The following is a 27,035-nucleotide window of genomic DNA, read 5'->3' on the forward strand; positions in this document are numbered from 1 at the left end:
TTATTGAAGGCAGTTGTCTTTATTGCCCTTTTTTTCTTTAAGGATAAACAAAGCAGACTATGCAGTTGACAAACTACATTTCTTGACAAACTACATTTAATTTGGCTGCCATAGGAGTAGTCCAGTTGCATCCAAAACTAAATATGTACAGAGCCAAAAAGGAAAATTGGAAGCAGTTTTTCTATTCAGTTTTTTCTTCTCGTTTTGTTTTCATGAAAAACTCTGGCTTGTTGACACACCTGTAAGCCAACAGTTGGGGAAGAATTCCATACATTATATTCAGTGCTAGAAAAAACAGTTTTGCTTCTTCGGGGACACGGTAGACGTAAGGAGTTCGAGCATGAAGAGAAGCACCAATATGGGAAAATTGAGCCTGTGATGTGTATATATACACATAAGAATGGGTAAGATTGAATAACAGCATAACCTGCATTACTATTTTTACATGCACGCGTCACCAAACAACATTTTTTTTCAACACACACACTTAGTCCTGATCTGAGGTCATTTGTAGTTCCACATGCATGGGAGTGCTGCTACTGATGCTAACCTGAGCAGGCAGGGCCTAACCTTTAATTTGTATCAAAGTGTTAGAAAAGACAAGAAGTGGGGAGCTAAACAAATTTCTTTTGATGATGCTATGCAGATTTTACTCTGCTGTCTTCAGTAGCAGTTTGCCAGATCAAGCTTGTGCGAAGCACTGAGCTAAGAGTTTTCTGCAGCATAGGTTAAATTTACAGTGATGGTTATGTGCAAAGGGAAGCACACTGAGCTGCAGCATATTTTTAGCATAAACAAACATTTAAAGATAGAAGCACTTGGGATAGTTGCTGTCTTTTGTCTCCATCTGTTATCAGCTATTTCAAGCAACAGCTCATTTACATTAACTATCATATGTCCAATTCTATGATTTTTTTTTTCCAGTAAGAGGAACCTGAGAAAATAATTGCTAGCTTGACTTTGAGGAGATTAAGAGAAAGGTTCAGAAGGAATTTAGCAATGCGGTAAAGTAGACTATAAGCCAAATCCTGCTCTCTGTAGGCTTTGATAGGGGTTATCTAGGGATCACAACAAGCAGAATGTTGTCCATGGCTAGCGAAGTAGAAAGAAGAGAGACAAATGCAGCATGTGCATTGTTGTGATATACCCCCAAAAGGGGATTTCTCAGTAATCCCTGCCACCCCAGTGCCCAGAGGACAGCTGCTCTAGCAAGCCTTTCTCAGGAAGCAGAGCAGTCAAAAGAATCAAGTGCAAACACACTTGAGCAGAGTGGCTGTTCAGGTGTTCCTGTGAATATCTGTAATACACCAAGCAGAAGCTCAGTAGCACACTGTAAACCACGTTGTAAGAGCCTAGCAGTTCAGTCTGTTTCCTGCAGACTGCTAGTACCACCCCGAGTCCCAGAGGAGAGCCCTTCCCCTATCTGGCAGCTTCACCCAATTGCCCATTGCTGCAGGGACCCACCCTTTTCCTCCAATGGAACTACCCGCAGCGGGCAGCTCAGAGAAGGAGCAGTGGCCAGGGGCAAGGACCTCCTGGCACAGAACCTGAAACAGCCAGCAGCAGGGGGAGGAAGGAGTAAGAGTTTGGCTTCTAATGGTGCCCTGTCTGTCTTGGCACTTCTGGCCTGACTCTAGTATCCAGAGGTCCGGGTAAGCACTCTGGTGGTGGGGTTGGGGTATCATGTGGAAGAACATCGAAATTGCCACACAAAGTTAGACCAATTGTCCCACTGATCCTGTGTTTTGTCTCTGATGGTGATTAGTACCCTTTGCTGCACAGACAACATACAGTCCTTGTAAGAAGGAGCTCTGGGAGAATTTCTTTCCTGAGACACAGGCCCAAATTTTCATGGTTATTCAGAGAGCAAGGCACATACATCCCTTTCAGGGCCTGGGCTTTAGTGCTTGGCAGCTTCTCCCTTGAATCAAAACGGACTATAAATTTCATCTAGTTTTTATTATGCAACTTCAGCTACTGTATTTTTATTATTCACAAAAATGTATTTCCATCCTATCTGTCTTCTCATAACCTGTAAAGAGCATTTCTGGCAGCAGGCAGCTCAGAGAAGGAGCAGTGGCCAGGGGCAAGGACCTCCAAAGGAATTCTGTCATTCCAGACTGCCATTGCAGAAACTCAATTCACAGGAGAGGATTTTTTCCTTCCTTTGTGTCAAGATTTCACTCTAGACTCTGGAAGCAAAGTACATTATTAACCACATCAGCATCAAGAGGACAAGAAAACCTATGGTGGAATAGCCCTAGTTTCTCTTTTTAAGTCAAGGTTTGTTATCTAGTGCTTGGCTGTCTATGATCCTCAATGTGAAAAAAGTTCTTTAAGCAAAAATGGAGAAAGGAACAGCAAGTGAGTAGATGGGGAAGGGGCTTGGGTAACCCAGTAGGAGCTAAAAGGAGGGGGAGAGAGTAAGGAAAAAAAGGGAGCAACTGTGTAAAATTCAGACTGCATGTTTGCCCCAGCAGGAGTTTTAGAAGTGTACAGGTAGAGCACGATGTTGAGAACGGCCAGTGGTGCAGCATCTGTGTGGGAGTATAGGTGCTAATTCTAGTAATGACAAAAACTGTAAACTGCTCTGTGTTGCATGGTCTGTCATGATAGGATCAGCCAGGAGCTGTTCCAGTCCTGCTGATGGGCTGCCATGCTTGTAACCAAAAGCAGGTTCATGCCACTTACTGTAGTTAGATCCCACCAGTGAACAAGCTATTTCTTTATTCTTCCTGTTATAGAAACCTCAGCATGGAAAATTTACGGAGGGATGATGGAAGAACGCTTTAGCTGTTCCCCTTGATGAAATCAGGCAGTAAATTGCCAAGAGCTTCGTATCTGTGAAATGCTCAGCCTTGATTAATCTGCTGGTCATCACACTCCATAGTAAACTCTGGATGCTTAGTCCCAGGGGTGGTGCTGTCAACAACTCACTAGCAATGTGAATCAACCAACTAAGCTACTCACCTGAAGGAGATCTTTTTGCTCAAATTCTGGCTGCAACCCAATTACAAACATTGCCTAGAGAATTTGTGTTGCTCTATAACCCAGAAGGCACTCAGAGGGAGAAGGCCCTGCTTGTCAATGCGAGAAGGTAGATCTGCTTCTCTGGGCCTTATTCAAAGCCTACAGTTATCAAAGAACAGCTCCAGTTCCTTTCAAACGGGGTTGAATTGTCAATCTAGGGAGATCTCCTGCATTCTCATTTATATCAATGACTATAGAAAGTATGCACTGGGAGCTCTGATTGGGTGGGGTACGGCAGTGACTTCCTGCAGCCTAGCAGAGTTTTGGAGGAGTGTGGGGTTATGTTTTTACAGGAGCTGTATAAGTGTGGAGGGTGTTTTTCTGCAGCACAGACATTGAACTTTTCATCGCTTCACACGTAAGTCCTGTGTACACTTTCTCATATAGGTTAAGAGAGAAATTTTTAAGATCTCAGAGGCTATCCAATGTCTCCATACAATCAAAGTTGTGGAAGTTCTGATCTTGTGGAAGACTAAGGAGCTTTGCTGATTAGTACTGTAGGAATTACAAGCCAGAGGGGCCTAACTTTTGGAGTCAAAGGGTGTGTCTACACGAGATGTTTAATGCACAGTAGCCTATTAACACTGTGCAGTAGCATGCCGAGTACAAACTATGCTAATATGCTACTGCACAGTAGTATTAGGCTACTGCACAGTAAGCGTCACAAAAAAACCATGAGCTGGTGCTACTACAAAGTAGCTGTAGTTACTGCACATTTAGTTAGTACTTCATTAATCAAGTACTAAACTAAATGTGCAGTAACTACTGTGTGTTAATGAACAAAGTGAACTGAAGTTACAGTGGAATTCAAGCTGAGAGATATACTGCCCCCTCCCCTTGCCCAACCATGCACATATTTTTGCCTTTTCTTTTTTTATGCATGAGGACTATTCTGAGACTCTTAAAAACACATCAATTGCGAAAGGACAAGGGAAAAAAACCCACCCAATGTGAGGCCTTAGGAGCAGTGTGAGCTGTCACCAGAGAATTTTCCCACAGGACAGAAAGTGCTCCTGCCAAATTTAGCTTCTCTTTAGCACACTTTGCTCTTAACAGAAAACAAACTTTTCTGTGACTACAGGTGTTTAACTTGATTACAGGTAATGAAATAGTGAAATTGGCACTAAGATGGGCAAAAAAAAAAAACTTAAATGGCCTCCTCCTTTCTGTCCCCATCCACTAAGACAGAATTACATGTTCTTCCTGAATCATTAACAGATACGGGCACCAAGTCCAAAGCAGTGTAATTTCTTTCAGTTGGATAATAATTGTGATTCCTTTTCCAATGGATTAAACTATTGAAAGGAAATGCCTTAGTGTCTTGAAAACTGCAAACTACAGTGTCAGGCCTGAAAAAATTGAGGATGTGGGTTTTTTTCTTGGATGGAAAAGAGAATAGTTTGAGAGCCATCCTACAATGAGCACTTCTTTTATCCAGGAGTTAATTATTGCCATCAATCAACAGTACTTTTTTCCTTGGTCCAAGAATAACTTGAAAGACTAAAAAGGGAAATCTGTTAAACCTTAGTTTTGGGTTATAGGACATTTTCTCTCTCCTTGAGCCATATATATAAATCCCCACTATCCTTAGGCCAAACCACAAGCAATATCACTGTATTTCAGGCTTCAATATGAAAATGTTGTACTTGTGTCAATAAGATGGATACAAAATGTTGCACAACCAGAAGTTACGAATATATCCTGTGGGAAACGTATAGTAAGAAATGGTTTCAGTCTTGAAATCTAAACATTTTGGCAAGATTTGGGGGACTGGTCTAGTCAACATCCAGACTTCTGATTTAGTTTTCCTCATGCTAAATAATGTTTGAAGGAGTAGTTTCTTCCCCCAACCTCTAAGAATGTGCTGAGTAATTGGTCGGGAGATGCTGGTTTCTGATATATGCCTTTTTATGGAAGTTGTGACATTGGTATGTCTACTTTGGTTTGCTTAAGGCTTTTGAACTTGTTTGGGCCTGGTACAGTACAAGAATATAATATCAGTTCTGGTGTCTTTTGACTCTCCAGTAAAGTTGTAATAGACACAAATAACAGATGCTTATCTATGGCACAGAGAACAAAGTATTAGTCTATGCTTTGGGGCTAATGGTGATAGTCAAATGAGACTTATTTTGGTACCCCTTTGTTCCCACACTGTCATTCTTGTTCTCACTTCACAACCATGTTTTCTCTAGTGTCTGAGGGATCCCTCATTTTGCTAAATTTCATGCAAGTAAATGAATTAGTTACAGAAGGTTTGCTATGAATGCCATCTCATGCTAAATGGCTGCATAGGTACACCATCAGACAAGTCGGTTTCCCTGGTTAGAATCTTCTTCATATTCTTTTGTCTTATGGTCTTTGCCTCATCATGGTAAGTCTTAGCAGTAGCCAATAATTGAATATAATTATAGGTCATCATTTAACTACAGCTGTTTATTTAAGCAAATCTGGATGGCAACAATTGTGAAAGTACAGCCCCAAAAAAGGGCTTTGGGGAACCTGAGGCTGTCTTGATCAAACACTGCAACTCTGCTGTGCTGCAGGTATAGCTGTAACTCGAAGAAAGTAACTGATATTGTCTAGCATGTGACTAAGAGCTCCTCTTCCCATTCAGTCTATTTTTGGACCATCCCAGTGGCCAACACATTGTGTGAAAACAATGTGCCTGTTAAACTGTTTTAAAGGAGCAGTCAGATGTCATGTCTTAAATTCAAACCCTTGATTTCTTTTGGAAAGCGCACAGCATTTAGTAAGGTTTAAATAAAGCAAACAAGCAAGTAAAAAATATGCAGAAAAAGAAAAAATTAAGTCTACCAAAGCAATGATGCAAGAGCTGGAAAGCATGTAATAAGCCTGCCTGTCTGCCCCCTTAAACTGGCTTTATGAAGGTGGAACAAGCCCACAGAATTACATCGGCATAAAAGCAGTCTTATACTCTGCTTTTTGCACATCTCTTCACAGCATCTGATGAAGTGAGCTTCAACCTACAAAATATATTTTGTGCTATATATATATTTTCTACCGTACTTTGGTTAATCTACAAGGTACAAATCTACCCTGCCTTCTAAAAGCAGCCTAATGAGGTGGAACACTTCACCCCTTACCTCTAGGAGAGCTCACTAGTTACAGCATTATCAGCTAGTAATTCCCCAAAGAACATCTTTACAAAGAAGTACCTGGGCTAATCCTCCAGCATGTATAAGGGTGACATCGGGCATCCAGGAACAACCAGGCACCACTAGGCCATACAGCGTGATCACGTAATATGGCACAGAGTAGAACATGTATGCCAGCATCTGCATTTTAAACAGAAACATTAGCTGTCCTGCATTTCTTTCATTCTGAAGTCTCTACTTCGAATACAAGCAGGGGCAGTGGTGAACAAAAGTTGCCACCTTATGATGGCTGGTGTGGAGCTCATGTGAAGTGAGTGCACTCTGGTCTTATTTATTTAAGTGCCAGCAAGGAAGGCATCTGCTCACAGGCAGTCTCAGATGTGAAACCTGTGGCTTCCTTTTTTGCCTCTTCCCCAATCATTTTATAACTTTCCATAACTCATCATTAATTCTTTACCTGAAGTTTGGGATAGGCAGCAGGATCTTTGATATAGGGCTCATGAAGCTGAATATATGACCGGCAGAGTTCAGCAGGACAATCCAAAGCAATCTGAGAAGAAATGTAGAAGTGTGATCCAAGAAGCCATTGCAAAACAAATAACCCTGACACTTGCTCTCAGCCCAATGGGTTCTGCAGCTCTCCTCTGTACTGGCACGCAGGAGGCTAGCTTACAGGCCAGAACAGACCAGGTCCATGAGAACTGGCTCAGGGCAAAGGCAGTTTGCTGGGTCACCACCAAAGAGGGGCTGCTGACTTCATTATTAAAATGTGGTTTTCCTTCTGATTTCCTTCACCCTTCCCACTTCACAAGTCACTTGAAGGGTTCATGGGGCAACACTATAGCCTAGCATTACTAGAGTTGCATCTGTGAGCTATAATGTGATGAATGTACAAACAATCACTGATTTCCACTGACTATTAGGCTTTAGTCCATTCCATTATGTTATATGGGATTTCCAAAGGAAATTCTCTTGGTGATATTCCTTTGGTGATAGAAATATTAGGCAAGCATGTCTTTTTTAGGGCAGGATGATCTTACATATGGGTTTACTCAAAAGAAGTTGCATTGCAATAAGGTAATTGTTGGAAGCAGCTGTAACTTCCAAAACAGGTACTGGTATACTATAATGAGGGGGAAAGATTACTGGGAGAACAAACTTACCAATAAACTGTGGAGCAACCTAATTTCCTCACAGTGCAGAGGGTTAATGTATTAGGTAACAATGTTCGTTATAACATTTCATGATTACAAATTAAACAGCACTATTCGAAACAGAATGATCAGTCAATTTCAACAGCAGCTGCAATAGGAACTGTCTAAGAAGGCATTGCTGGTGTCCAAATCACTGAGGCGGCCACACTGGGTGTTTTCCAGCAGCTAACTCATCTGACTTTGGGAAGAATATAAAGACTTCCACTGCACATACCAGTGATACATCTTGGAAAAAGAGATGTTTGGTACGTGAGAAGTAGGTACTTATCTATAATAATGAATTGTCCCTTGCTGGCCAGTTTATAGAGAAGCAATTACTGCAGCCTTAGAGAAAGCTGTTCCTGCCATCCCTGACTCAGAAAATGTCACAGAAACAGTTCCTGCTCTGGGAAAGGAACTGGGGAGCAACATACCCAGATAAGAAAAGTCATGAAAAATGAAGAAGTGGGATTGCAGTTAAATATTTGGGGAAGAGATAACGCCTCCCACAAGGAAACAATTGAGCAGCTAAGTAGCCTGCAATAGTGGAGCACTGGGGTACCATGAGCTGCAACAAATTGCAGCCAGCAGCAAAATTAGGAACAACCAGAAATAAAGATTCTAGGGGGGAAGCGGGGCAAAAAATATAACTAGAAAGCAAAAATGAAGTAGAAATGTGAGGCAGCAGAACTACAGGATGACCTGCAACAGACAAAACAAAATGCTGAGATTACTTCTGCTCACCTTATCTGAATTAAGGTCTAGACAGGGTTGGTTCTACCAAATATGCAGAGCAGGCAGTTGTCTAGGGCAAGGGTGTCAAGCAGTTGGTCTATGCAGCTGGCCAGGCTATCTGATGATCTGATGGTACTGAGAGGCATGGTTGGGGGAAGTGGGCTGTTGCAGAACCTGAGGCCCTGTGGACATAGCCATCAACAGCAAGGGGACAAGTGAGGCCTGACACAGTCTCAATCACCATCTGGTGAAACAGCAACAAAGGAGGTAGGGTTGCCAGTGCCATGGCCCCTTCCTAAGTAAGGGTGAGATGCTTACTAGGTCTTGAATCTTGGGATAAACCCAACACCGTTTTCCTCTGATAAAAGGTTTGCCCCCCGCTCACTATGCAAGCTAGGTATTTTTTTTCTATGTGGGTTGAGTATCTATGTTTAGAAACACATGAATACAGATCTAATTTAGCCTGTGTCCATCAATGCTATTGGCCATGAAAATAATTAACACTAGACAGGCAAAAAACAATGTATGGTGTGCTTTTCAGGTCATTCCAGTCCACGCTTGGGATATTATTACTCTGCTCTTTATGAGTAGAGAGAGGTAGCTAGTTGTGTTAGCCTGGAGTCATAGTACCGCTTTGTCATAGCATCTGACAAAGTAAGCTGTTGCCTACAAAAGCTTATTCCTCTCTGAGCCAGTAAGTCTCTAAGGTGCTACCCTACACTCTTTCTGTTTGTTGCTCTTGGTGCTAACTAGATATTTGCTTACAGGAAACAAGCTTCACAGAGCACAAAATGGGGAAGCAAAGCAACACTAACTATAATAGTGCCACAGATATTGTACCCTTCATTGTTTTAGGGCCCAGCCCAACTCTGTTTTAAGTCTGTGAGTGTAAACAGTTTCCTACACAAAATCTTTGAAAAGGAAATGGAGATTAAAAAGAGTTTAAAAAAAAATGTAAAGACATGGGATCATTAAACTTACCATGCCCCTAAATATGCAAAACCCAGTTGCTGGGATGAGGTATATAGCCAACATTAGGTCTATTGGTCTTTTTAGTAGTCCTTTCTTCTGGACTTCCTGAACCACCTAAAATATAGAATGTATTTAAGAGCAGATGCAAAATTCCAGTGTATTTAATTCCAAATCTCTCTCTGTAAAAGGTTAAAATGGTGGTATGCCATGAAAAGAGCCCAAGGCCCCAAATCCCTTCTAAATTTGTAAAGCCAAAGTAACTTAATTGATTTCAATGGGCAGCATCATTTCTATAGATAATGATGTAACCAAGGGCCTATCTACAAAGAGACAATTGGGAAAATTTAATCTGAATTATTTTTTATGTGGCTTTACTAAATTGTATTAAACCCCTGTGTGGATATTCTGGCTCAGAATTAAAGTTTGCTTAATTTCCTGAGTTGATGATATTGAATTAAGGCAACTTTACATAATCTATTTTAAAGTCATAACCTTAGTTGATTGTATTTAGCTTTCTTGAGCGTTTCTGTGTAGGCAAGCCCTGAGAACAGAATTTGGCTCTTATGTTTTGAAGCTGAAAGTAAGCATGTTTTTATGTAACTGGACAACTAAATGAGGAGCAATGTCAGTCTTGATGTTGGATGGCCTAGCTTTGGACAGTCTTTAATACTTTGCATAGTAATTAATGCAATGTTATTTACACAAAGATAATAAAATGGCTTCTTTGCACCCATTCTCTTTTCTCAACTGAGTATTTTACCCATGTCCATTTTACATTTAAGACGAAGTTGTATCAAGTCAAATGGGTTCATAATAGAATGGTTTATGTGATAAGTGTTGAAGTGATGTTGTTATGATGGTCCAGAAAATACAAGAGGCAAGAATTCTTTTGGGTGATAACTATTCTGCTATTATTGAGGATTTTCTTATTGCACAAGAATTCTTATCAAGCAGCCTATAAGGAGTACAGTCTGGTAATTATGGTCTGGTAGTATGGGATGTGGGTGACCCAGCTTCAAATTCTTATTCTGCCATAGCCTTCCTGTGTGACTCTGGACAAGTTACTTGGGTCCAGTCCCTCAAAGCAATTCAAGTGCCTAAGTCCCATTGATTTGGGAGTTATGGATCTAAATACCACTGGGGAGCTGGGTCTGATTTTTATGCTTCAGCACAGACAGAAGTTACAGAAGACACTGTGTTCTGAAACGTCTTCATCTGAACCCTCATGCAATGAAGGATCAGATTTTTGCCCAATCAGCCACTTTTAAAGCTGTCTGCAGCCATGCACTTGTTTGGTCATGGCTATAGACCGCTCCTTGTGGCGAGATTGGGCAAAAATGATCACTTCTGTCTGTGCCCTTCCTTTTTTCCCAAGCTCTAAAATAAGGATAATCCCCACCTAACAAGGTGTACTCAGAAACTGCAGTAATGGAGGCCATGTAAGAAAGACAGATATAAGAAAGAAGCAAAACAGCTCTCCCTGGCTGGTACTGGCTAAAGAACTTGGCAAATCCTTAATAAGCATTGTAGAGATTTTTTTAGTTTTTATTTTTTTAATTCTGGGATGCACTAGTTCTCAGTAATACATGTATACTGCAGGCAAGGTCCATACAGCTGAGAAGACTGACTATCTTCCTCATTTAAAGGTTCTGCAATTATGTATTAGTCATTTCCACTTGCTTTTTGGCTGATACTCTAAGCATTAATACATATACACAGCAGAAAGACCAAATAGCCTTCCTTTTATTTTGAGGCAGAACTGTCATAATTTATGTTAAATAGGATTCAGTGATAATTAATCACTATCATTTGTGTTCAAGTTACAGAAATAAAAGAACAGAGTTGCAGGCAAAACTCATGTAGTAAAAATTACAGGATTTAGCTCAAAGCTTACTCGAAAGGAAAAGCTACTTTATATATGCAGGGTTATTCATTTTATCAAAAGCTATAATAGAAGATATTTTTCCCTGCTAAATATATTTTAGGTATCCCTATTGCTTGTCTGTAATGCTACGGCAATAGACCTATTATAAACTCTAGTGAGGAGCTAGGTCTATGTGACTCTGTACTATTTTATCAAAAGCTGCTGTAGAAAAGTTTGCAATATCATATGCAATGAGCATGTATAACTCAATATTAGAAAAAGGAAAAACAAAGGTTATCTTCAGTAATCAAGCTACAAATAACTTTCAGGTAAGGTCTATCAGAGAAGAACAAAGATCAGTGGATTTCATATTTTGTTTCCACTTTGCCTAGGCATGAATGAATGCTTAACATATTGCATCTTTTCTTTTAAAGGAAATACTAAATCATTGCACATATTTACCATGCTATGCAAAACCTCAGTGTTCTCCTTTTATTTACAGAGCTGTCAGAGAGCAAAGCAATAATGAAAATGAGTAGAATTTCTGTTCACTTTCCATAAGAGTACAGAGAGCTTCTGGGGGTTTTGTTTTCAATGGCCATGTCCAGACTAGCGGCAAAGGTTTGGTTCCCCGGGGACAAGTAGTTGCGGCACACTTTGCGCCACAGCTACTTGTCTCTGGGGAACTCCTGTGCCATGCATGCTTTGGCACGTGGCAAGTTACCCCAGGGGCGGTAGGGGAAGCTGGGGCCAGCACTGTGCTGGCACCAGCAACCTTACCTGGGGCTCTGGGGGGCCTCCCCGGGCTGAGCCTGGCTAGCAGCTGCAGTGCAGCTCCAGGTGGCCTGGTTCTGCTTTTCAGTAACTCACGTGACCCATACATGCGCTGCTCCAGTTGTTGGGTTTTTTTTTTCCCCAGGGGTCAAATAAACCTGCAGGGGAAAAAAAAAACGGAGCAGCACACACACGGGCAACGTGCCCTTGCACTGTCGAGAACACCTGTCTGTGCAGTATATGGCGCTGCAGACATGTTTGCGGCACCACATATCGCACGGCTGTGCTCGACTAGACGCACCCTACATGGATATATTTACACAAAGGCAATAGCAATGTAAATTCAAAGGAAAGTTGAAAGATAGATCAACAACTTAAATGGCAAAACATTCTGAAAGCATTTTCTTTGTATTGTACTCAGTATTGGCTGTTGAGTTATTTTGCCCATGTCTCTCTCTTTAATACAGCAAAGTCATGTTAATACATGCTGAAATGACTTAAATGCAACAACTTCTACTGGCAAGTCAGAGCTGATCCACTGCAGGCTTCCCTTCTTCTGAAAACAACCAATCAACTCTTCACCAATCTTGCTGACACTGCTGTTTTATCTTAGAAGGAAGTCTGCAGTCATATTTATAATTTTCTCCCATTTCCCTTCAAGAGACTATGCTGAGTGCCTCCCATGGGGCAGATCAGGCCAAAAAATCACAGAATAATCTACTACAGTGCCAACAGAATGAACACTATGGTACCAGGCCCTCCAGAATTCAGGTGCACATCTGTCCTCAATCTCATCAATGTTATCTGAATTTAAACTATTGAGACTGTGTTTCCTGAGTTCTTACTATGTTTATAAACCTATCCACTGAACCCTGGAAAATACTGTATTACAGTTTAGCTTGATTCAAAACCTAGTTATAACTTCATCCCTCCACTGTGCCCCTACCTCTCCTTTGAAAAGAACTGAAGCTTCTTTTCAGTCTTCTGTTCTATCATGGAAATGTATGTATTTAACTGGTTTAATAGCAAATCTATTTGAACAAATGACTTATGCAACATTACCATAAATTGTGTTTTGATGCAAGTTTGTATGTATATTTATATTATGTTCTTTAATAGTTTTCATGTCATTTGTTTCTTAAATCCCCTTTAATTGCCTCCGAACAAAGGCTGATTGCAACTATTGCCTGAAAAGGGGCCAAATTCTTCCAGGATTTACTATTAGTTTAAAAACTAATCATAAGTATTAAAATACACAATTATTTTCTGGAAGTTACATTTCATTTTGCACTGTGAAATTCTAAAATATTATCATTTGGTTTTTGTATAGATTTCAGGGCCTAAACCTAAGTATGTTGGGCTCTCGGATATCATTTTATACAAGCCATAAATTAGCTAGATATAGTTCTACCGTCCCACAGGAAAAGCACGTTCATGGAGGGAATCTAATGTATCAGTGAAAAAAATCTATAGTGTCACATCAAGGTCTTTACTATGACATTCAGAGAAAAGAGACTGCAAGGCTCAATTTTTCAAACACAAGAATTTTTCAATAAGAACTGAAATTAAAATGGGGTTCAGAAATCTGGCTTTCCAGGCATTTGAAATAAAAGCAAAGCTTGGTTGAATGTAACATATAGAAACTTGATTAATATTAAGCTTCTCATAAATGAAAGAGCTCAACTGAGCCTCTGTAAAAAAGAAACCGTGGTTTTTTTGTCTGTAAGAAGCAATTTTTATAATGCTTCTGGAGCTCAAAGTGCAAAATGAAACCTTCACTAGTACTCCAGGTAAACCCCCCTATTAACATCAATACTGAAAAAGAACCCACAAGCAACACCATCTTTAACTATTCAGACAACTTTCTAGTTCTAATGACTAATGGGTTTTCAATGTGCTTTGGTAAAGAACTTGACTTGCCAGTAGCCACAAATAGCTAACTGTTCTTTGCTCTATTCTTCACATATTTCCCTCCCCCACAACTTGGGTAGAACTGTATATAAACAGCGATGACATATTGTGACTGCCCAACTAACCCTACTAATGCCCAGTAGCTATGTCACAGGGCAACGGTCCAACCAATTAGTGAGTAGATATTATTTCAACAAATGAGCACAATTGTAAAATGAATTTTTGATAATTAAAAAGCAAGATGGATGCCTTTTAATTATTAAATAACTACTTCCAGGCTATTGAACAGGGCGATATACCTCAGCTATAAAATCTGGTACCAATACATACATTCTGAAAAGCAAAGGAAATCTCAGGGAAGTCATCTTCATAAATTTCTTTACAATTATAGCTCATTCTCCCTAAGCATCTAAAGTGCTTTGCAAAGCTGAGAAAGTATCACTACGTGTGGCTTGCACATAGAGAAACTTAGGCACAGGGAAAAATATTTACACAAGGATAGACACAGAATAACTGGTAATTGGAAACAGAGCACACATACACCCTCTCTCCTAGTCCTTTACACAACTCCAGAAGTAGATCCAGGATTTCATAAAGGGGGAGGCAGGAGCAGCAACTGATGCTGTAGGGGTGGCTGCATCCCCCACTCCAAGCCTTCCCTACCCTCCTCCCGACTAGGGTGAGTAGCCTGCAACCAGGGAGCAGCAGCTGGGGACTTTAAATCCCAAAGAAGGTAAGCATTCACCCTTTCTTCCCCTCCCATTCCCTTCTCCCTTGGCCTGCCACTGCCGGTATCCCTGCTGTCCATGCTGTACCAGGGGCAAGAGGAGCTCCTGTCCTCTGAGCACAGAGGACGGGAGGGCAGGGAAGATGCTTATTTTCTTTGGGACTTAAAGTCCCAGCCTGCTGTTCCTGCCCTGTGTTGAGAAAGGGGGTTATTGTCATTCCACTGCACCCCCTCTGGATCCAGCCCTGCTCAACTCTAAACCATTTTGCTTTTTTCACTCTACGATGAAGATAACTAAATTTATTAATGTAAATGCAGAATGCATTAGGAATGATTTTGCAGTGTGTACACAATCTGGTTTGATTTTTCTGTTATAATCATAACAGTGAACCATTATAAGGTATTCCACTATTTCTATGGAACCTGAAAACTTCAGGTGAAGTGAGCAAGTCTGCTTTTAACCATACTAATACAGTAGATTACACTTAATGCAGTAACATTACCTTTACTGGAGTGTTGTGAGTCACTGAAGGTTGACTGTAGATTCTGAACCCAGCCCATATAGGAAGACAAATATATGGTATGTTTAAGAAAAAAGCAGGACACAGCCTTGTTCCATATTTCCCTATTAAAAGAAATAATCATAAGATGTGTGAAGAATGCTTAGCGTATAGACACTCCATGAAAATTTTTTAAAAGATCCAGTAAAACATCCTACCAAGAAGTTAGGATAATGTTGATTAACAACATTAATCAATGTGAGGCCCATATGCCGTGAGGCCCATAAGCCTCACATCGGTCTTGGGGAAAATCCTTGAAAAAATCATTAAGGAGCACATCTGTGAGGGGCCAGCAGAGGAGATCATGCCCAGGGGAAATCAACATGGGTTCATCAAAGGCAGGTACTGCCGGACCAACCTGATGGCCTTTTATGACCAGGTAACTAAATCCCTGGATGATGGTGTCGCCGTGGCCACAGTCTCTCTGGACTTTAAGAAGGCCTTTGACAGTGTCTCTCACCCCATTCTCATTAATAAACTGAGCGACTGTGGTATTGATACCTACACAGTTGGGTGGGTCAAAAATGGGCAGAAACAATTGGTGACGGACAGAGGGGACAAGGCTGAACTCCTCAACAAGTTCTTTGTCTCAGTGTTCCTAAGCGAGGGGCACAACAAGTCTCTCACTGGGGTTGTAGAGAGGCAGCAGCAAGGTGCCAGACTTCCATGCGTAGACCCTGAGATGGCGCAGAGTCACTTGGAAGAACTGGATGCCTTTAAGCTGGCAGGCCCAGTTGAGCTCCATCCGAGGGTGCTGAAGGCACTGGCCGACGTCATTGCAGAGCCACTGGTGGGAATATTTGAAAGCTCGTGGTGCACGGGCCAAGTCCCGGAGGACTGGAAAAGGGCCAACGTGGTCCCCATTTTCAAAAAGGGGAGGAAGGAGGACCTGGGCAACTATAGGCCAGTCAGTCTCACCTCCATCCTTGGCAAAGTCTTTGAAAAAATTATCAAGGCTCACATTTGTGAGAGCCCGGCAGGACAAATTATGCTGAGGGGAAACCAGCACGGGTTCATGGCAGGCAGATCGTGCCTGACTAATCTAGTCTCTTTTTATGACCAGGTTACGAAACGCCTGGACACAGGAGGAGGGGTGGATGTCGTATACTTAGACTTCAGGAAGGCCTTCGATACGGTATCCCACCCCATACTGGTGAACAAGTTAAGAGGCTGTGACTTGGATGACTGCACAGTCCGGTGGGTGGCGAATTGGCTGGAGGGTCACACCCAGAGAGTCGTGGTAGATGGGTCGGTTTTGACCTGGAAGGGTGTGGGCAGTGGGGTCCCGCAGGGCTCGGTCCTTGGACCGATACTCTTCAATATCTTCATCGGTGACTTGGACGAGGGAGTGAAATGTACTCTGTCCAAGTTTGCAGATGACACAAAGCTATGGGGAGAAGTGGACACGCTGGAGGGGAGGGAACAGCTGCAGGCAGACCTGGATAGGTTGGACAAGTGGGCAGAAAACAACAGAATGCAGTTCAACAAGGAGAAATGCAAAGTGCTGCACCTAGGGAGGAAAAATGTCCAGCCCACCTACAGCCTAGGAAATGACATGCTGGGTGGCACGGAAGTGGAAAGGGATCTTGGAGTCCTAGTGGACTCCAAGATGAACATGAACATCTAGAGAGTGGTGGTGGACGGGTCATACTCGACCTGGAGGGATGTGAACAGTGGGGTCTCCCAGGGCTCAGTCCTAGGGCCTACACTGTTCAACGTCTTCATCAGCGACTTGGACGAGGGGGTAGAAAACACGTTGTCCATGTTTGCCAATGACACCAAGATGTGGGGAGAGGTAGGCACACTCAAAGGGAGAGAGAGGCTGCAATTAGACTACAGAAGTGGGCAGATGGTAATAGGATGGGGTTCAATGTAGATAAATGCAGAGTGCTGCACCTGGGGAGAAGGAATCCACAGCATACATACAGGCTGGGGAGCTCCCCCCTTGTGAGCACAGAGGCAGAAAGGGATCTTGGAGTCTTTATTGACTCCAAGGTGAACATGAGCTGCCAATGCCAGACCGCAGCCAGCAAAGCCAACCACACCTTGTCGTGCATCCATAGATGCATCTCAAGCCGGTCCAGAGAGGTGATACTCCCCCTCTATGCGACATTGGTCAGACTGCAGTTGGAGTACTGCATCCAGTACTGGGCACCACACTTTAAGAACAATGTGGCCAGCCTGGAGAGGGTTCAGAGGAGGGCCACCCGCTTGGTTGGAGGGCAAAAGGGCAGGCCCTATGAGGAGAGACTAAGGGACCTGAACCTGTTCAGCCTCAGCAAATGAAGGCTGAGCAGGGATTTGGTGGCTGCCTACAAACTCGTTAGGGGAGATCAGCAGCAAATAGGAAGAGCCCTATTCTCTCCAGCAGCACCTGGGGTGACGAGGAACAATGGCCAGAAGCTGCTAGAGAATAGGTTCAGGTTAGAGATTAGGAGGCACTATGTTAGGATGGGGCTCTGGGGAGGCACTGTCAGGGTAGGCACTGTCAGGGTAGCTAGGATCTGGAACCAACTTCCTAGGGAAGTGGTCCACGCTCCTACCTTGGGTAAATTCAAAAAGAGGTTGGATGAACACCCGTCTGGGGTCATGTGATCCCAGCTTGTGCTCCAACCAGTGGCAGGGGGTTAGACTAGATGATCTATTCGGGTCCCTGCTGACCCCTAACTACTATGAAACTATGAAACAAGCATTTTAAAATGCTTGTTGCTCAGCATGCAAGTCATGTGGAAGAGTCATACAGAAAAGCAGTCAGAAGCTCCCGCATAAAGTGTTGTTTCAATATTGAGACTTTGTGCTTGTAACATAATAAAGAGGTCAACAGCTGAGACCATTTTAAATAACTCACAGGAATGGGTGAGCTCAGAAATGAATGACTGCTAAATTCTGATTATTAATGCAGGGCAATGACAGTGCTTGAAAGAGGGACAAAAATCACAGACTAGATCCTGACCTCAGCCTTTTACATCAGTTGACAATAGCATGTTGTATGAGAATCGGGTTATCTCGAGGTTTACAGTGGAGAACTCTTTGTGCATGTGCATGCGTGTAAGGCAGCAGCGTCAGGCATACAGCCATAGGCAGGATCCAGCCTCCAGACTTTGCCTTGCCCCTGGCTGCGATGCAGGATCTTCCTATACTGTCAGCCAAGCACCTGGGTGACAGCCACAGTGCTGGAGTGTCAGCAGCACTTTAGGAACGAGCTTGGGGCCAAAACTAATTCCCATGGCAGTAGCCAAGCACCTGTGATACAGGAGTCTTCCCGCTGAGTCCGTGTCTGGCCCAGCTAGAGTGGTCACCATGTGCACTGCAGGCTAGTTTCATGCTACTCATCCAGGCCATGAGACCAGATGAGTTTGACACCCCAGTGTAAGGGAAGAGATAGGACTGATCACCAAATAATGTTCCACTCCACTTATTAATACTGTGCTAATATTTTCAAAGCCGCCTAAATAATCTAGACACATTAAAATTTATGTGTGCGCTCCTAGATGGCTTCGAAAAATCTCTGCTTTAAAGCTTTTGCCAAGATGGAAATAATTTATTTTGGAAGAAAAAGCTTAAAGCACTTCATGTCAATAAATACATAACATGAATGTTTGAATTATAACTTCACAAGCTCCATCAGTTATGAATTCATTATTTGAAACTCAAGCAATGCAAAGTTGGGGTTTTTTTATTTGTTTTGTCTTTGTAAAGAGTGCATTCTAGGCTACATGTATAAAAATGCCTGAGGATGCTCTTCACTTAGTATTTTACTTTAAAGCAGCTAAACAATTATTATGCAAATATGTGGACAAATTATTTTAATAGCAATAAAGAGGGACAGTTGTTTTTTCCAAAGTGTGTTGAAATCAAAAGGAAATATTGATTTCTGTAAGTTGGCTCAGAAGCTTATTGCCTATTGCAAAATATTAAACTATTTGGAGGAAGGAAATGGTAAATCCACATTTCTTAAAGTAAAAAAAAAAAATGTTTATCCATTCTATTTATAATCCTGAAGGCCGTATCAAGTTTGTCAAGAAGCAATACACCAATATTCTTCTTGCAACCAAACTAGAGAGGGCACAACTTTTATTGCACTTATTGTAGGATGTTGAAAACAAAATTATTGTCTACATGCAAAAGAAAATTATATGAATTGTCTCTCCTTACCCACAATATTTCCAGGCATAAAGACAATGATACTCATGACAATGGATCCTAACCAGTACAGGCCAATGGTTCTGTAACTCTCTCTGCAACAGAAAGAATAGATTTAATGCACCATCCACACACACCACTATCAAAACCTGCCCTCAAAGATTATATGATTGTATGATTTGCAGTGGTTGCAGCCTAAGACAAATGTTTAAAACTGCACTATGAGTGCATAGGAGAGGGTGATAGAATTGTGTATGCATGTGTGTTTAAAAATAAGGTACATGAGTAATATTGGATTGCATGAGGTTTTACTAGCACAGTAGCTGAATGAGCAGTTTTATACAAGTCATCTGTTGTGCAAGTCTGAAAAAATTGCTTTTTGTACTTCAGTTATCAGAAGGCTGTTTCAAGCATAGTTTATATATTTCCCCCTAACATTCACATTTTTAAGTAACTATTAGCCTTAAGCTGTTTCTACCATGGGCAAGATTGGAGGATATTTCTTTCCCCATCCTCTCCTCTTTCATTAACTGTCTTCAGCACAGCTGGTGTGGTGGGCTTCCAATGTCACCTAGCATTAGCAAATGTAAAAGTCAAACTCTCTCAATGGTTTGCACAACAGTAAGCAACATAGAGTCTCCAGGAATTATCACCGCCTCTTTTAATTACACAGTGCTCTCCAGCAGAGATGAAAGAAAGGTGACAGTTTAACCTTGACTAAGATATTATTCTACTCCTAAAGTAGAAATGAATAATGATTTGAAATGATAATGTTGTGAAATTTGACTACACTTTTTGTGTTACGATTCCTGTTTTCAATCCAGCCACTATATGTTGTACAAATGCTCTGCACAGTGAAATTTCTAGGTAAAAGACATGGTGGATTTATTTCTTCTCCCCACATCAGGGACAATGCAACACCAAAACACTTCCGTTTACCAAACTGAAAAATGTGTCCACTTTGAATGACAATGCAAAACAGAGAGAACGCAACTTGATGCATTGTCTGCCTTTTGTGCAACTGAGAAAAGGAATAAATCTAGTCGTGGTTTAAGTCTACTGAAAGTAATGGAATTTTCATAGAGCTCTGTTTAGCCCAAAGGAATTTAACCAACTAAACAGCTAAACAACTACCAGTAGTACACAAATATCAAAGTGACTTACTCCCATGCAATAGCTGCCACCATTAAAAGATACATCAGGTAATGAGCAGAGCCATCCCAATAGCAGATCACATGGCCATGGGCTGTGTTCAGATATGGCTCACCCTAAATCAAATAAGTTGTAAAAACAATGCAATGAATGATTCAAGAAAGTACAAAAATCGATTGAGCATTACAGAAATGTAGCGGGCATACAAACTGGGGTAAAATAACTGGTTCAACCTACAGGATGTGGCTTTCTACCTGACAACTGTAATGTTTCAGGGTATGAAGGTGATTATCCAATTTCAGGAAGAAATTATCTGTGTTCAGGAAGAAATAACTCTCATAAAAACATCCTTTTAAACACAGTATGGCAAACGTTGAGTGCTTTTTGGTGGGAACAGGTTATGTTTTGTTCCTCCAGGATCTAGCATCTCTGCCATCTTTGGTGTGAGAATGCTGGAACAGTCTGTGGTCAGCTACATTATGGAAAATTTTTAGAAAACTAACATTAAAAAACATTGATATTATTTGTTATGTATAAGCAATGAAATGGAAAAACGTGAGTCAATAAAGCAAAGATGCCTTCACTGTGTGCATCTACATGAGATGCTTACTGTTCAGTAGACTAATTTAGCTGTGCAGTAAAAAGTAAATTATTGCATTTGCAGACACTGCCTGCTGACTAGCCCCACACTGAAGCACCCCCGTGCCCCAGCCAGCCCCTCCGCAGCATGTTGAACTGAGAAGAGAAGCCCTAGGCTGGCAAGCTGAGCCCTGGGACCCCCTGCCAGCCAGAGCTACTCCAACTCAGTTCAATGTGCTGCAATCCTGAGCACATGTGCAAGCGGCAACATACTCTGGAGTTTATTGCTCCCAAGCACACATTCAAATGACACAACTGGTTATTGCTTTGCATTAATTACACCTGTAGATGTGCCCACAGACTGGTCAAAAACAAGCCACTGGCATGTAAAATACATTAAAATACTGCTCCAGATATCCTGTTAAGCTTTAAAACAGCTTTTTATTTTTTCATTAATTTTTTTTTACTAATATCAAGTTATCTATAATATATATTTTATTTATGTTCATAAGCGGAATGATTATTTACCTCTTTTAAGTAATAGGTCATGAATCCATCAATAATTCCATCCTGTTCAAGTCCTATTATAAGGTTCACTACACTGGTAAAGGAAAATACGGCATAAACTGCAGTAATAAAAAAGAAGAAATTTCTGTCTATACACATTTTTACATATTGCAAGTTATAGTTTATATTCTTCACAGTTTATAGTCCGAAATGGTCAACTGCCATGAGATTAACATCTAACAGATGTAGATAAAGATTTATCTATTGTGAGGAAAATGTCAAAGGAGAGATTTAATATACAATGTAACTTGTTACATTCAAATATCTTAATTAAATAGGATGTTTTTTAAATGCCGATGTTTTGGCATTCATAAACAGTATCGTTTAAGGATATGTACAGCCGCAGCTCCCACCAACTTCAGCAGAAGATCTACATCCACACAACAAGGACTGTGTAGGTCTTTAAAACTATCTTCAGCATATGATGTATTTACTTTTGATTGTAAACCTCTAGTGGAAATTCCTCAGAAAAAAGGAGAGGAGGGATGGCACAAAAGAAAAAGTAAATGTGACCTGCCAAAATTGGTCACTGGAAACCATCACAGGGGGCATCTACACGTTGCCCTACGGTGACATTGTTTCTGTGTTGTGCTTTATTTAGTACTTCCTTTTGGAAGTAACTGCCTGTACTATGCCGTATGCATGGTGCGCCATTATTTTTAGCAGCTACTTCACCGTAGCAGAGCACTATAACGGGGGAGTGCACTCCTATGGCAAAGTAGCTGCTGGTCACATGTAGACACCCATGGATGCTACATTGCCATAACAGGTCATTATGGCAACATAGCATCACATGTAGATGTGCCCACTTATGCTACAAGCAGCTGAGTGACTCCCCTGAACTGTGATGTGCCCTTTAGCCCCCTCTACAGTATAAACTGAGGGTTCCCAGCACTTTGCAGGATCACCTCCGACATATGGTACTGAGAAGAAGATGCATAGGAGGTTACTGTACATACTGTATGGGCTCTGTCTGTCAAGGGCTTGAGCTTGAGGGACTAGACTAGGGCATCTCACAGCCACTCAAGGAGCCAGTAGTTTTTCCTTTGGATTGCTGTGTGTGTTCCGGAATCTATGCTTTCCTGGAAAAAATAATTATGTTTCCATGCTTTATGGTTTTAACCAAAAAGAAAATGAAGGTACTAATGCAGAGGTGCTTGCCTAAGTCTGCAAACAGCCTGAAGCAGCAGCCATGAGGTATGAACTTCTTTGTTCATCACAGTGGGATATTGATATTGAAGACTAAGGTGTCTGTTGCTATAATGAATGTTGTTTATGGAAGAATGAAGATTAATGATAGTAGAGATGTTAATATGATCGTTGGGTGTGGAGGGGGAGTGGGGGCAAGCCTCTGGACCCAGTATAGATCAGAACTAATAAGAGCCCAACTGATTCTCGCTCAGTACAAGCTGAGTTTCATCTATTCAGATCTTAAGCATTTCCACAGGCCACTGTACATGCTGTCTTGTTTTGGTCTCTCAAACAGTGGAGTTGATTTGTGGGCAGAGCCTGAAAATTAGGACTACTTTTCCACCCCTCACCCCATGCCCCCCAATTTTTTACCTCTGCTTTTTTACCTTCTTCAGTTTCCATTGGGAGACAAGGCCATGTCTCAGGTTTGGGCCCAAAGTTATTGCAACATTTCTTTTTAACTATCGTTAGACACAAATTGTAAGAGCTATCACATATGTTTGCATGTGACATAACTTTTAAAAAATGAACTTACTCTAAATTAACTTCCATATTGCCAATACTTACCATAAAACAGTGGGTCTTTGGGTGGTTTTCTTTTGACCAGAATACGAGCCACTACAGCTACAAAGATCAGAACCAGTGATCCAACTGCCACAATTGCCCAGGAACTGTAATCATTTTTTTAAAATAGTGAATTAAAAGAAAAAACCAAGAGAGACCCCAAAACCCACCTCTGCAGTTTCTCTGAGCAATTACACTCTAAACAAAATCACTTTTCAAAATAAAAACTGCATGCTCTTCAATTAAATGTTTTCAGTAAGGATCTGAAGACCTTGCAGAAGCTACTGTGTTATTATTCATTTTACTGTTTCACAGCATTATGTGCTTGCTTGTTACATGTGATTGTCTAAAAAAAGAATATACTAAAATAGCCTGATAAACAACTGGTCCAGAAAGCTAGATTGTCAGACTAAATTCTGAGTTCTGAATGCTAGCTCTAGCAAAAAAGTGTACTGCAAAACATAAGGGCAAGTACAAGAGGTGACAGTCACAGATGCATAGATCTTAAAGCCAGAAGGGACTATTATGAATAACTAGTCTAACCTCCAAAGAATAGTGTCTATCTGTGAGAGTATATGTTTGCAAATCAAAATTGAAACAATTAGTCAGCCTGGATTAGGAGCAGCATTGTTGTGCCTGGTATTATGGAGTTTCTGGTGTCAGACTGCGGGGGCTTGAAATGTTGTAGAGATCCTTTCAGGCCCTGGAGAGACAGATTGCTTTGTGTGACTCAGTTGTAAACTCTTTGGAAACAACGCTGACAGGTTCTGCAGGGAAGAGCATCTAGATCAGTGGCTCTCAGTCTTGTTAGACTCAAGGTACCCCTCGGAAAATGCCAGCTCATAGTTTTCACTCATGTTTTGGCTACAGAAAAACAGTAGGGTAAATCTTCTTTTACAAGGAACCCAGAAGGACCACAAGAAGTCAGAATATTTTGATGCTATGAATTCCTACTGGAAATACATGCTTTTATCTTGTAAATCATATGTTACATGTTAATACTCTGCTCTACCCTGTGGCACCCTTACAAGGATCTCAAGACACCCAAAGGTCCTGTGACTCCCTGGTTGAGAATTGCTAATCCAGGTACTTACACCTCAGCAAGGCATGGTGGCAGAGCAGCTCAGGTGTCTTGCTATGCCTCTTAAGGCAAACTGCAACCCCTGCTTTGGGCTCATGCCAGCCTGCTGACTTGCCTGGAAGTGGGTACCTGTCCTTCAGGCTGGGAGCTGCTAGCCACATCACTCCCTTGTATGCCTTAACCAGGCAAGCCCCATGGATCATTAGGTTTGGGTAGACATTTAACTGTGATGTCCACATCCCCGGCAGGGCAGATTATATCAAATGCATTTTAGGCCAGATTCACCAACCCAATCCATTCCCATTTGTGCTGATATATAAAAATGGGGAGAATTAGGTCAAACGAGGAGGGTTTGTTTAATCACATTATAAATATTTGAGACATCAGAACACGGTTTCAGAAGCTGCACTGGTTACATTTGTCTGAATTCCCCCTTCAGGAAAGCGAGTAAGACAGTTAACTCCTCTGAGGAGGATGACAAGAAATTAAACATCAGGATTTACACTTTGGACATAAACCTGCAACTTGGATCTCACTATTCAGACTTGGGGAATCTTAAAGTAAAGTAAAGAGTTAGAGTCAAGTCGGTGTTAAGTAAAGGCTCCGCGGTTTTCAGATGTTTGCAAACCAGACGTGCTGCTCCAGGACGAGCCCGTGCGCTGGCTCAGGCACAGCCCCCGTGCGGTGCCCTGCCCAGGGGCACATCTCCGCAACACCGGGGTAGTTGGAAACGCTTTTGAAAGGCAGCCGAAAGCTGTCGCTTGGAAAAAACATTGGCGCTGAATCGAGTCGGCTGCTGAGTGCTTCGGCAGGGAGCAAAGCCTTGAAAAAGGCAGGCGAGGAAGGAGGCACTTGAGCAGCACGGGCTGAGCTCCTTGGGAGGACTGCCCAACCCTCGCCAGTGCCCGGCCCTGCCCGCGGAGCCAGCCGCCGGCTCCCGGACGCGTCCCGCGCCAGCGCCTCCGCGCCCCGGGGCCGCGAGCAGCGGGGACTTGCTCGATGCAGCCGCCGCAGGCAGGGAGAGGCGAGCCCCCCGCAGCCTCCTCCCACCCGCGGCTCCCACCCTCCTCCTGCCTCCTCACCCGCTGGTGGCGGCCAGGCAGTTGAAGAGGTAGGTGACGGGGATGGCGGTGAGGGACAGGACGAAGACGCCGGTGGCCGCCGAGGCGCTCATCCCCGCAGCTCCGCTCTGCTCCGCTCCGCTCCGCTCCGCTCAGCTCTGCGCGCCGCGCCCCGGCATGGTCCGCGCCCGGCCCCGGCCCCGGCCCCGGTCCCGGCTCCGCACAGCTCCGCGCCGCGGCGGAACTCAGCCCCTGCCCCGCCCTGCCCTGCGCCGCCGGGAGCCGGTCCCCCGCCCCCTGCCCAGCCCGCCGGGGGACCGGGGGCGGCTGCGGGGGTTTGGCGGCGCTTCCCCGGGGCGGGCTCCAGGCCAACGGGACATCACGGGAAGGGACGGAGCCTCCCCCGTGCTGATCCCCCGCTTTGGGAGCCGCTGGAGACGGGCTCCGCGTTCCCGCATCTCCCCCTCCCCAGGGCTGGCCCGCGCAGCCCGTCCCTTCCCCAGGGCCGGCCGCCGGGGCGATGGGCCGGGGACCCGCCGCCGCCGGGCTCCAGCACGGACACGACGTGAGCAGGGCAGGAGAGCCAGCTCTGCCCGAGGGATTCAGCTCTGTTCCCAAGAGTCTGGGCAGAGAAGGAAGGGCAGACAGCAAGCGCTGGACCTGCTGGACTCAGAAATCAACTTTGCCCGGGGATAGGTCGTTCACACCGGCATCCTGCAGGCTTCTGAGGCTTTCTTAAGTGGCCGCCGCTGGTGGGAGGCATTAGGCTGGACAGACCACTGCTCTGGTTTTTTGGCACTCCCTAACTTTAATACAAAGCAAGAATGGGGATGGGGAACAAATCAGATATGTTTTTAAATGAATGTTGTTTTAACAAACTTGGTAATTACATTTTATTTAAGTCTATGCAAGGATTTCTTAGGGTGACATCTTTTGGGGGGTGAACTATGTAGTTGCTTCAATTTCTGGACCATCATAGCTACAGCATCACTCTTCCACTGCCATTTAAATATTTCTGGGCCATCATAGCTACAACAGTCATGTGCTGCCATTTAAATATATTTCTTATAACCCAGTTCTTTTGCTTTACACGTGGCACATTTGTTTTAAGCTGGGCACACACATATAAGTATCAGGGAATTAAATTTTGTTAAAGTATTCCCAGTAGAGATGGGGGAACATCAATGCTACTGGACAAGGCATTGGTGACATCTCCTCTGGAGTACTATGTGTAATTGTTGCAGCCACCTGTGTTTAAGAAGGTGAATGCAGAGTGGAACAAGTGCAGAGGAGGGCTACGAGGATGATCAGGACAATGGATCCTCGGAGCTAAAGGAGCTTGGCTTTGTTAACCAGCAAATGAAGGCTGAAAGGAGATCTCATTGCTGTCTATAAATGCATTGGGAGGCAGTAAATGCCAGGGAGGGAAAAGGGCTAAAGGACAACATTGGCATGAGAGAAAATGGGCATAAATTGGCCATGAATAAATTTAGATTGGAAATTGGAAGGCTTCTAATAGTCACAGGAATAAGGGTCTGAAATAGCCTCCTCCCAGTTAGTGGGAGCAAAAATCCTATTTAGCTTTAAACTGGAGCTTGATGATTTTGTGAAAGGGATTTGATGATATGGCAGCCAGAAGTAGGAGAGTTGGGACTCAGTGACAAAGTAGCTGCCATACAATCCTCTGTTCCTTTGTACAAACAAATCGTTGCATAGCTTTATTATATTCAATTATATGAATTTTAGTAAGCAAGGGTTTGAGTGATGTTATAGCTACAATGGCTCAAGAAGTATGCAAGAGTCAAGAGTTTTCTT

General features: G+C 42.8%; 1 protein-coding gene across 2 annotated transcripts; it reads right to left on the minus strand.

Moving 5' to 3' along the window:
• TM6SF1 (transmembrane 6 superfamily member 1) lies at positions 1 to 25,420 on the minus strand. Of its 2 annotated transcripts, none has more exons than XM_006262114.4 (10): positions 25,242 to 25,420; positions 23,082 to 23,185; positions 21,285 to 21,382; positions 20,190 to 20,293; positions 19,038 to 19,120; positions 14,826 to 14,947; positions 9,056 to 9,160; positions 6,604 to 6,696; positions 6,207 to 6,326; positions 1 to 373 (listed from the first exon to the last, which is right to left on the minus strand). In XM_006262114.4, exons 1-10 carry the CDS (start codon positions 25,331 to 25,333, stop codon positions 182 to 184), a joined length of 1,113 nt encoding a protein of 370 aa, XP_006262176.1. In that variant the 5' UTR covers positions 25,334 to 25,420; the 3' UTR covers positions 1 to 181. The 2 variants fall into 2 exon arrangements, with proteins under 2 accessions (XP_006262176.1, XP_019333228.1); XM_019477683.2 differs by having other exon boundaries at positions 282 to 2,192.
• Between the last annotated feature and the right edge of the window lie 1,615 nt (positions 25,421 to 27,035).

The sequence above is a fragment of the Alligator mississippiensis genome, chromosome 11 (assembly GCF_030867095.1).
Source record: "Alligator mississippiensis isolate rAllMis1 chromosome 11, rAllMis1, whole genome shotgun sequence".
In the NCBI taxonomy this organism is placed as follows: Eukaryota; Metazoa; Chordata; order Crocodylia; family Alligatoridae; genus Alligator; species Alligator mississippiensis.

Bases quoted from the DNA above. Each gene is read 5' to 3' on its own strand.
- TM6SF1 (XM_006262114.4), bottom strand. From the start codon at position 25,333: ATGAGCGCCTCGGCGGCCACCGGCGTCTTCGTCCTGTCCCTCACCGCC. The intron at 21,383-23,081 runs GTAAGTATTGGC...TTATTACTGCAG, and splicing joins CAAAGACCCACTGTTTTATG to TTTATGCCGTATTTTCCTTT. The intron at 14,948-19,037 runs GTAAGGAGAGAC...TTCTTTTAATAG, and splicing joins TATGCCTGGAAATATTGTGG to GGAAATATGGAACAAGGCTG.